This window comes from Molothrus ater, chromosome 34 (genome assembly GCF_012460135.2).
Source record: "Molothrus ater isolate BHLD 08-10-18 breed brown headed cowbird chromosome 34, BPBGC_Mater_1.1, whole genome shotgun sequence".
In the NCBI taxonomy this organism is placed as follows: domain Eukaryota; kingdom Metazoa; phylum Chordata; class Aves; order Passeriformes; family Icteridae; genus Molothrus; species Molothrus ater.
Window position 1 is genome coordinate 1,016,646 of NC_071661.1, and position 11,836 is coordinate 1,028,481.

At 51.6% G+C, this 11,836-nt stretch overlaps 1 protein-coding gene across 1 annotated transcript; it reads left to right on the forward strand.

Moving 5' to 3' along the window:
* Positions 1-10,427: 10,427 nt before the first annotated feature.
* LOC118700691 (olfactory receptor 14J1-like) lies at positions 10,428-11,498 on the forward strand. Its single transcript, XM_054518116.1, has one exon. The coding sequence runs from the start codon at positions 10,428-10,430 to the stop codon at positions 11,343-11,345; it is 918 nt and encodes a 305-aa protein (XP_054374091.1). The 3' UTR covers positions 11,346-11,498.
* The last annotated feature ends 338 nt before the right edge of the window (positions 11,499-11,836 follow it).

An 11,836-nucleotide genomic window follows, 5' to 3' on the forward strand; every position in this document is an offset into this window, starting at 1 on the left:
CCAGGTGGGGGAAATATGTTGCTGGGAAGAGCCTGTAAGTTGTATTGTAGTTTTCCCTGTAAACAGTTTTATTTATCCCTTCTGTTATCAATATTGTTTCTGCTCCAGTTTGTTCCTTATCTCGTTGCTGTTCCAAATAAATTGTTCTTATCCCAGCCTGGGATCTTTGCCTTTTGTGCTTTCCATGGGAGGTGGGAGGGCAGCAAGGGCAGCGCGGTTTTAGCGGGAGCAGGAAATTGGGGAATCCCATTCCTGAAGCCCGGCCCATGGAAACCGAGCATCCCAGCTGGTGCCAGCCCTGGTGGCCATGGCAGCAGCCTTGGGAGCGGGTCCCAGGCTGGGGCTGTGGGAACCTCTTCCCTCTGGTGCCCAGGGACAGGAGTGGAGGGAGCGGCGGCAGCCGAGTCAGGGCAGGCTCAGGTTGGATGTCAGGAAAAGGTTTTTGCCCAGAGGCTGCTGGGGCCCTGGCCAGGCTCCCCAGGGAAGGCTCCCAGCTCCAGGGCTCTCTGAGCTGCAGCAGCGTTTGGCCAGCACTGCCAGGCCCAGGCTGGCATTGTTGGGGTGTCCTGTGCAGGGCCAGCAGTTGGACTGGAGGATCCTGATGGGTCCCTCCCAGCTCAGCCAATTCTGTGCTTCTGGGATCCCATCAGCCTGGGGATGGGGCTGCCAATGGTTGCCATGGCAACGGGCTCTGGCTGCAGGCCTGAGCTTGTGTTCATGGCAACCACCCCTGGCATGGGGTCTCCATGGAGCTGCCAAGGGACTGACCATAGCAACAGGGGGCTGGTGATGGTTGCCACGGAAACTGACCATACCAACAGGATCCTGGTGATGGTTGCCTGCTAAGGATCAGATTTGTCACAGGCCCTCAGAGGGGTTCCATGGGGACTTTCCAAGAGTCTCCAGGCTGTTCCAGAGCTGCAATGTCACAGGCAGAGACAGGGGCTCCATGGAGACCTCCCAGGGCTTTCTGGGGATGGTAAAGAGCCCTGTGGTCAGAGGCAGTCACAGCCATTCCATGGTGACATCCCAGGGCACCTTGGGCTGCAAAGGCACCGATCTGTCACAGGCACTCACAGGGGCTCCACGGTGACATCCCAGGAGTCCCCAGGCTGCCAAAGAGCCGGGATGGCCCAGACACTCACAGGGGTTCCTGTCATGGGCACAGTGGGAGCTTCAGGCAACGTTTATTATAGGAGCACCTGTTGGGTCACGAGGTGCAGAAAGGATCCCCAAATGGTACCGCTGAATCAGAGATGACACCGACTCAGATCAGAAGGCTAAGTGCTAAAGCCCACCATTTTATTCAGTCCTTTTATATCCTGGTTTGCTAAAGGTGGACCTCATTGCTTTGCTACAGGTGGACCTTAATCAACACATTTCACATGATTGGCCAATTAAGACAACACCCTTCAGCAAACAACTTTATGGAAAAAAGCCAATGTATAACAGCCATTGTTAGAGCAACAGTTATTTATGTTTGTTTCATGTTGGGCCTTTCTGGGGACTCCCTGGATGGGGAAAAACCTCCAGTAGCAGTTCTATGCCAGGTGAAAGGGGATGCATGGGACTTTCTCAGTCTTCAACTTCTTACTTATTGTTATCTTTTCTAAAGTTTTGCATGCTGTGCACACCAGGCTCAGTGCGCTGGAAAAACACCGCAAAATGGCCCCAAAATGTACAGTTTCAAGGTCTTTTAAAGTTGTCTTAACCAATTAACTTTTAAAACCTACATTATTTCTACTTATCTACCAGTAACTTGTCCCTTGACTGTCCACATAACCTCTGCACTGCGCTTTCCTTGACCTATCACCCTGTGCCACCAACACTGCAGGAAATTGAGCAGATGAAGAAGAAGACAGGGACTAGACCCCAATTCCTCCTTCTTGCTTCTTATCTACACCATACTCAAAATCCCAAAACCTAAATTTCTCACCCTAGTGACATACAATACTACCCTCTGATCTATTTCACACTTTGGTAAATTCTAATCTATCTCAAAGTCCTGGAAGTCCTCTCCATGGGCAAAGGTTAAATGCAGTGTTTCTCTGGGGGTCAGGAGCCCTCAGAGCAGACAGAGAAATATTCCCTGTGCTCTGGATTCCCACACATTTAACATAAAATCCTTTAACCCAAAACATGTGAAGTTACCCAAGAGTGTTTCAGGTAAGTAGGATTAGAAGGAGAAGAAATAAAGAACAACAGAAAGACAGAAGATCCATAGAAAGACATGCACATGGGCACCAACTGCTGGGGTTCCAGCATCGCCAACAGAGGGACCTCAGGAGAAGGCAGGATCCAGACCCTGGGCTGGCCTCGTGCTCTGGCTTTTAACCCCCTGGGCCTTCATGGGCCCCACCCCTGGGGTGGGACTGCCAGTTGCTTGTCCAATCAGAGCCAGGGTAGCACCAGCTGCTGCTGTGTGATTGATTGACAGCCCAGCCAATCAGAGCTGGGTTAATGGCACCACCCCCTCCTGCTGTGTGATTGACAGCTGTGCCAGGCCAGGGCTGGGGGCGGGGCTCTGTCCCACCACAAACCAAGGCCTGACCCGGCCCTGGCCCCACACGGGCATTCCGAGCATCCCAAGGTGTCTCGGGACATGGATCTCATCCAGCCTCTGACAGCGACCACAGTGACACTACGGAACCTCATGGAGCCATGGGTCAGTTGTGACAATGGAGATCCAAGGAAACGATGGTGAGACTGTGGAATCCAGGAATCATGGAATCAAGGAGACCATTGTGCAAATCATGGGCCCTATGGAAGCAAGGATCAATGATCAAACTGTGGTTTGATTGTGATTGATTTAAAATAGAAACAAGGAGCCATTGTTCCACAGCGGGGCTGCGTGGGGCCAATGGACCCTTGTGACTCTGTTGGGGCTCATGAAACCAAGAAGCCATTGTGACATTGCCAGACCTCATGGAATCAAGGAGACCATTGTGACAGTGTGGGCACCCATGAAGTCAATGGAACATGGAACAGGTCTGCCTGGTTTTGCCTCCTGGGGGCTGTCTGACAGGTCCCACTGAATTTGGCATGTCAAGGGCCACTTCCCATCTGACCGTGAAGCACTGGGACTCCGTGCTTTTATTCCTATGGGAAAGAACTGTCTTTCTTGTCTAGGCACCCATGGCCAAAATTGGGATTCTGCATCTAAAATTCCCTATATCCAAGGGTTACTCCCAGACAAAATCTACCCATACAGTCAAGTCTGGCCAGCCTTGGCCTCCGGTGAGTGCCTCTCATCTGCCCCTGCACCACTGGGTCTCACTTGTTTCCTTCCTATGGAGACCATTGTGACACTGTGGAGCATTGTGGAACCAATGGGCCATGGTGACACTGCAGGCTCTTGTGGAACCTGTTACACTGTAGGAACTTGTGGAACCAAGGGGAACATTGTGACCCTGCAGAGTACCATGGATCCAAGGGGCCACTGTGACACTGTGGGGCCTCGTGGAACCAAGGACATCATTGTGGCTCTGTTGGGCTGCATGGTCCCAAGGGGCCAGTGTGAAGCAGCAGGGCTTTGTGGAACCAAGAGGCCATTGCTGCATTTCAGGGCCTCGTGGAGCCAAAGGGCCATTGTGATCCTGCAGGGCACTGTGGATCCATGGAGAGCATTGTGGCATTGCAAGGCCCCATGGAATCATGGAGACCATTGTGACACTGTGGGGCCTCATGGAAGGAAGGGGCCATTGTGACACTATGGGAACTTGTGGAACCAAGGGAATCATTGTTGCACTACGGGGCCCCAATGGAACCAAGGGGCCATTGGACACAGCCAGGTTTCATGGAACCAATAGACCATCAGGACACTGTGGGGCCTTGTGGAACCATGGAGACCATTAAGATCCTTAAGGACTTGTGTAACCAAGGGGCTATTATGACACCTGAGGGCATCATGGAAGCCAGAGAACCATTGTGACACTGCAAGGCCTCATGGAAGCAAGGAGCCATTGTGACACTGCAGGGCCCTGTGGAGCCAAGGGAACATGAAATAGGTGTGGCTGCCTTGGCCTCCCAGGGGTCACCTGACAGGTCTGGCTGACCTTGGAATGTGGAAGGCCACTCCCATCTGCCCCTGAAACACTGGGGCTCTGGGCTCTTCTTTTATCAAAAAGAACTGTCCATTTTTTCCAGGCATCCATGGCCAAAATTTGGATTCCACCTCCAAATTTCTGTGTATCCAAGGATTGCTGCTAGACAAAAGCTGCCAGGACAGACAAGTCTGGCTGGTCTTTAACTCCTGAGTGCCAGAACTCACCTGTTTTCTAAACACTGGAAAGGGCTCTCTGCTTTTCTTTGTATGGAAATAATCATCCTTCTCCTGGCACAAATGTTTTAAATTAGGACTCCACATTCATAATTTCAAATATCCAAGGGTTGCTCCAAGCAAACCTGCCAGGACAGACAGGTCAGGCTTGCCTTGGCCTCTGGTGGTTGCTGTTCATCAGCTCCTGAAACATGGGGGCTCCGTGGTTTCCTTCCTATGCAGACCAATGTGACATTTGGGAGCCTTGTGAAATGAAGGGGCCATTGTGACACTGCAGAGCACCATGGATCCAAGGCACCATTGTGACACTGTGGGGCCTCGTGGAACCAAGGACATCATTGTGGGTCTGTTGGGCCACATGGTCCCAAGGGACCAGAGCAAAGCAGCAGTGTGGGAGTTAGCCTGGCTGTAACTCAGAGTCAGCCAGATTTTACCCCGGAAGTGCTGGGCGTGAGTTTCAAGCCCTGGGAATCATTTGTTAAAATTAAGGTGAGCTTGAAAGTTCTCCAAAAATCCTTTAGAGTTGTTATGCTAACTTGTCCAAGTTCTACTCCCCTATTGGTTACTTGTTTCCCCTATATGGTTATTGTTCTAGAGTGTTCTACCCCCAGGTGTACATGTTGTTGCTTCCCCTTTGTCTTGGGTCTTTGGATCCTGCCCCTCATACTGTTCTCGACTTCTCCATGTTTATTGTTTTTCACCCTGTTATTAAAGTTCCTTTTAAGCTACTCCATCGATCCTGCTCCTTTTCATTTCCGCAACCCTTGCCCTGAAGTCAGGGAACCAGAGAGGTTTGTCACAGCCACCTTCATTGTGACATTTGGCACCCAAACAGGGACCATGACACTCAGGGCTCCCTGTGTCAGTCATGTCAGCTGGGGTTAGCTGATGGATAGGCCAGTGCTCCCTGGGATTTTGGATTGTGCTGAGCCTGGTGGATTCATCGTTGCTTCAAGGGACCTTGCCCAGGATCGGCAGGGACAACGATGGTTTCACCTGCGTAGGATTGCAGGTGGGTTTGGGGAAACGCAAGACATTTATTGCCCATTTTGCCACGATGTTTTTACACTATGCACCCAAGTCCCAAAATTGATTTGGTGTGTTCTGGTGGCTGTTCCTCATAAGGCAGAGATAGAGAAAATGGGCAGCCAGATGTCCAAAGTAGAAAGGAGCATATACGGATGCTTTAAATTAATTCTCACTGATCATGACAAAATATTTTCAAAGAAGAAATTAAAATCAATCATGAGGTGGATCATTAAAAATTTTCCAGAGGCCTTTCCTGATGAAATCCATACCACTGAATTTTGGGACTCAGTGAGAGTTAAACTGTACAACCTTTCAATCAAAAGGGACTCCATTGCACCCTGCATGCTCCCCATCTTCCACACCATCCTTGAGACCCTTCACCAGCAAGCAGTGTGCCTAAAACTTAATCCATTGGTCACTGCTAACTCAGGACCTCCCCTCAAACCTGCCTTTCTCAGACCTTCCACGATGGTCCAAGATCGCAATGGCTACGCTGTCTTGGAGCATCAAGCCCTGGAGACACAAGACGGAAGGAGCCCGAATGGGGCACAGGAGCCCAACCATCCTCCCTCCATCTTGGCTCCTCCACTTCCTGCTACCACAGCCTTCTCTTCCGCCCTGAACGAACCTCCAGACTCCACTCCCACAACTGCGGGTCACGCCCCCACTTTCAATCATCCTCTCCACCCTGGGCAATGCCTCCAGTTAAGGAAGGAGACTGGCAAATAACCTCAAAACTTCTCATTGTCCCCGTATGAAAGAAGGGGGCAGAATCCCAGGTGTCAGCCATTGCTTTACGGGGAAATCAAGGATCTGTGTAGGGCAGCTAAAGACCATAGGAAGGACTTACCTTGTTTCAATGGCCTAATGAGGGCCATGCTTACAGCACATGTCTTAACCCCCTATGATTTAAAATATATTATGACCATGTTGTTGTCACCTACAGAATACACCCTGTGGGAAGGGGGATGGAAGTGTTTACTAAATCAATTCATAGCAGACTATGCTAATAATGAGGCAAGGGCAGAATTGACAATCAACCATCCAGCTGGAGAAGGACAACACAGCCTACCAGAGGAACAAGCAGCAGGTATCCCCAGAGAAGTATTGGATGATATCAAAGAGATGGCTTTGAAAGCTTTAATCCAGGTGTCAGATGGTAGCACCCCCAATTTGGACTACCTTGGGTGGCTGCAGCTAAAGCTTTAGGACAATCAGACCATCCTGGGTGCCTGTTAAGTAAGCAAACCAATGCTGCCTCCCTCACATTGAGTGGCTGCTCTAGAACATAGAGACCATCAGACACGCCACCTTGCAGAACAGCGATAGAGTTTTTACTCGGGCCACATGGGCATGGCTGTGTAGACTCTGAGGGCATGTGCTGCATGAACCTCTCCAGCCACAGCGAGTCAATCCACAAGAGCATTCAGGTACTGAAGGAAGGGTTCAAGAAGCTTCAAGTGGAAAACAAAGACTGGTTCAATAAACTCTTCCAATGCAAGGAACTAAAGGGTTGGATGATGTCTACTAAAACGAGACTATTAATTCTCTTAGTGGTTGTTGTTGTATTGTTAATTGTCCCATGTTTGTTTGGATGCTTTTAGAAAGTCTTACAAAATTCTTTCAGTTCCATCTTTGTGTTAAAACAGAAAGGGGGAAGATACCCAACACAGGCTCCTCATGGACTCCTTGGAAGAGAGAACTGGAGGCCAGGATGGCACAAAAACCTCTCAGAGACTCAGTTTGGAAAGGAAAATCCTTAGAAGTACTAAAAAGAATCCTTAAATCCATAAAGTACCTTAAAAACCTTGAGTATCTCAAGGCATTAATGAGCCCCACTGAGTGTCAGTACAAAGCTCTCCAGGGACTTGTTAAAGCAGATAATTGGGGCCATGATTGCACAAACCTCTCACAGAGTCTGGATCAAAAGGGAAACACCAAGTACCTTGAAATAACTGAAGTACCCTGAAGTATTAATGAGCCCACTAAGTGTTGTTACTGACAGAGCCTCTCCAGGGATTAATTACAGCAGATAATTGGCGGCCATGATTGCACAAACCTCTCAGAGACTCCAAGGCAAAAGCCAAACCCAAAGTCCTTTGAAAAACCTGCAGTCCCTGCAGGGAGCATGAAGGAGCCCCCAGGGCCATTGCTGAGCAAGGCTCCCCAGGGACTCCTTGCAGCAGATCATGGGGGCCACTGGGATGTGGGCTAGGGGGGGATGCTGAGGGCAGCACAAGGGGCTGACAGTGCCCAGCCTGGCTGGGGCTGTGCCAGGAGGCCCCAGGGCCTCAGGACAAGGTGTCTCCTCCCAGCCCTTGGTGGAATCGACCCTGCTGTGCCCCAGGGCACCCAGACTTGGCTTCTCTTTGTCCCCACCTGTCATCACTGCCTGCAGTTCTCTGCTCTGCCTGGGGCCTGGGGACACTTGCTCAGTCGTGTCCCTCTCTGGGACCCATTAAAAGTCCAAGAAAGTTTGGAGTTGGATTCTGCCTTGGAGTTCTGGAGAGGTTTCTTCAGCTCCCTCTCAGGGAATGATGTCCAGGGCCTGAGCACAAAGCCCCAGAGGGGCTCATTCAAGTCCTTGTGCTGTGTCTGTGCTGCTGAGCTGGGCTGGGCTCCTGGCCCAGAGGCAGCTCCTGGTCACCAAGAAGAGCTTCAAAAGCACATTTCTCTTGATGAGCAGCTCTTCTGCCAGCCCAGCAGGGCTGGGCACTGCCTGCAGCCAGCCCGGGCACAGCACAGAGGCACAGAGAGCTTCAATCAGTCAGGGCTGGGAAGGGGCTGAGAAGTGCCTGGGGCACAATCACTGCCAGCCCTTGGCACAGGAACCTCTGGCTGCAGGACAGTGCAGCTGCAGCTCCTGGAGCCATCTCCTGCAGCTGGAACATGCCAATGCCTGCAGAGCCTGTGAGTACATTCTCTGATTGTCTCTTGTGCAGAGCAGCCAGGGGTGCCCAGGGCTGTCCTGCAGAGCAGGGTCCTGCAGCCCAGGGCACTGTGCTGGGGCAGGGACTCTGCTGCCTGCCAGGGACAGCTCTCAGCCAGCCCTGGCAGCTGCTCCCAGCGCTGGGGAGAAGCTCTGGGGGGAAGGAGCCACCCTGAGCAGGGCAGGGGCTGCTGCTGAGAGGGGCTGGGTGGGGCAGGGCTGCTCCCAGCTCCAGACCAGCCTGGGCACAGCTCCGCAGGGCACTTCCCAAAGAAGGTAAGCCTAGGATTGCTGTAAAGATCAGGAGCTTTCCTGAGAGTGTTTTTAATTTCCTGCTTGAAGAAGGATGGGAACCTTGGGGGTGATGACAAAAAGATTTTTTTTATTTTATACAATTTTCATATATTTGTAGCTCTAGAAATTACTATTACATAGTTATAAATCTATATTCCTTTTTTAAGTCTATTAAACTCTTAATGAACTCTATTACTATTATATACATCAATAACTATAATCCTTTATTAACTTTATTATTTTCCCTAACCTTTGTCTTTGATTTTAGAAAAATAAGGTGACTGTCTAAATGCATTCCTGAAATATATATAGCATACAATACATATAGTATCCTGTATAGTTTTATTATCAGGAAGAAGACCTACAAGAAGACCGTTTTGATTTTTGACCAGAATGTGAGCAGTCATAACAAAAAGTGAAGGCAAAGAAGCCCTTGGACCTACTCCAATGGATTGAGCCAGGGGCATGTAACTGAGGTAAGTGAATCTCCTATTGGATGTTCCTGTTAAATATCCTAATTAATCAACCTTAATAAATTGTTGAAATCAGGGACCAAGTGTGCCCCATCCCCACTGGGACACCTGGAAGCTTCCAATTATTATCTGGTTTTTCCTTTAGTGTTCTAACACTGTTGCAAGGGTTTTTTCTCTTTGGATTATAGACAACAAGGGGATGAGAGAAGCAGAACAGGAATTGTAATACCAGAATCACAGAATATTCTGAGTTGAAAGGGACACACAGGATCATCAAAGGAATGTTTGATCTTTTACAGGGACTGCAGAACTGTAAATTAAGTTGATCAGTGTCTCTGCTGGGAGCCTCCCAAAGAGCCCTCAGCCACTCCTCAGCCCTGCACAGCAGCAGCATCACCTTTGCAGGGCCCAGCAGGGCTCTCCTGAGCTGCCCTTGCCCAGCTGCACACAGAGCCTGCCCCAGCCAGGGCCCTGCACACAGGCAGGTTTCTGTAGGGCCCCAGCCAGGGCACACAGGCTGGGATGGGCTCTGTGAGCGCTGGCAGGGACAAGGCTCCTCTCAGGAGGGAATGTCCAGGCCCAGGGAGATGCTCAGGGAAGGAGAGGGGGCTGGAGAGAGCAGGGCTGGGGCAGGAGGGCACTGTTGGTGTGTGGGAGGTGCCGGGCACAGCTGGGCACGGGAACACTGTCCTGAGTGCCCGGCTGTCTCTGCCCTGCCCTCTCAGGCACAGCACCACAACATCTGCTCTGGGTTCTGCACTGCCCTGACATTGGCACTGTTATCTGCTGCTCTCAGGGAGGCTCTGGCATCTGCAGCAGCTGAGTCAGGCACTGCCCTTGGCATTCCTGCCAGGCAGGGATGTCCATGGGAATGGGGTGTCCAAGCTTCCCTGGCACCTGTGGGGCTGTGGGCAAAGCAGTCCATGGCAAAGGGGAATGAGCTGAGCCCCCTCCCTGAGATCCCATCATGGGCACAGCCAGGAATCTCCTTGCTGTGCCCTGCCAGGCTCTGAGCTGCCCTCCTGGGTGCAAATCTGTGCCAGAGCCTCTGGGAGTTCCTGAATGTCCCACGGGCAAGGGCAGAGCTGCCACAGCTGAGGAAATGCTGCTGGGTTTGCCCAGGGAGCCGTGAGTGTCCTTGGCACAAGGGGGTGCTGAGACCTTGCCCAGAGACCTTGAGAGAGGGTGAGACATTCAGGGATCCCTCTGCTCTGGGCAGGGTCTGGTTTAGCCCAGGGTGACCCAGGAGTGTGATTGTGCTCTGATTGCAGCCAAAGGTTTTCCCACTGCAGGTAGAAGGGTGAGTGTGTCCCAGCTGTAGGCATTGTCTACAGGGAATAGCCCAGGTTTGGCTCAAAGCAGCCTCTGCTGACTTGTCACTGTCCTTTCTCCATGAACAGGTGCCCACGTGCAGCTGCCGCAAATGTCCAACAGCAGCTGCATCAGGCACTTCCTCCTGCTGGCATTGGCAGACACGCGGCAGCTGCAGCTCCTGCACTTCTGCCTCTTGCTGGGCATCTCCCTGGCTGCCCTCCTGGGCAACGGCCTCATCATCAGCGCCGTAGCCTGCGGCCACCACCTGCACACGCCCATGTTCTTCTTCCTGCTCAACCTGGCCCTCGCTGACCTGGGCTCCATCTGCACCACTGTCCCCAAAGCCATGCACAATTCCCTCTGGGACACCAGCAACATCTCCTACACTGGATGTGCTGCACAGCTCTTTTTTTTTGCCTTTTTCATCTCAGCAGAGTATTTCCTCCTGACCCTGATGTGCTACGACCGCTACGTATCCATCTGCAAACCCCTGCACTACGGGACCCTCCTGGGCAGCAGAGCTTGTGCCCACATGGCAGCAGCTGCCTGGGCCAGTGCCTTTCTCAATGCTCTCATGCACACGGCCAATACATTTTCCCTGCCCCTGTGCCATGGCAATGCCCTGGGCCAGTTCTTCTGTGAAATCCCACAGATCCTCAAGCTCTCCTGCTCACACTCCAACATCAGGAAATTGGGATTTCTTGTGTTTTCCATCTGCTTAGCTCTTGGTTGTTTTGTGTTCATTGTTTTCTCCTATGTGCAGATCTTCAGGGCTGTGCTGAGGATCCCCTCTGAGCAGGGACGGCACAAAGCCTTTTCCACCTGCCTCCCTCACCTGGCTGTGGTCTCCCTGTTCCTCAGCACTGCAGCGTTTGCTCACCTGAAGCCCCCCTCCATATCTTTGCCATACCTGGATCTGGCCCTGTCAGTTCTGTACTCAGTGGTGCCTTCAGCCCTGAACCCCCTCATCTACAGCCTGAGGAACCAGGAGCTCAAGGCTGCAGTGTGGAGACTGATGACTGCATGATTTCAGAAACATTAAACTGCTGGGCAATATCTGCATATCTCTTGTACTAAAATTCATCTTTCATACTTCTTGTTGGTTTCATTTTGGAAGTTCTTTTTATTTTTTTTACTTTTTCATATTATCTACAAATAAATGTCATTGTGCCATTGGTCATTTTGTTTCACTCCACCTTCCCTGTGGCCACACACTGTGCCAATGCAGGGCAGCGCTCTTGGTGGCTTTAAATGAACTAAAGGATCTTGCATCAGAGTTTTCTGCAGAGATGCCCTTGTGTTGCCTTCTCTGGAGCTGCAGCAGCAATGTCTGTGTGCAGAGCTGGGGCAGATCAGTGCTGGCCCAGCAGCTGTGCCCAGCAGCAGCAGCAGCACTTGGTGTTGCCAGTGCTACTGCCATGGCCCTGCCCCGCTGCCCTGGTGGCCCTGGTGTTGCTGCAGGGCCTGAGTGCTCTCGGGGCCGGGCACAGCCCTGGGGGTGGCAGTGCCGGGGCTGCA

Coding starts and splice junctions, on each gene's coding strand:
- LOC118700691 (XM_054518116.1), top strand. CDS start 10,428: ATGTCCAACAGCAGCTGCATCAGGCACTTCCTCCTGCTGGCATTGGCA.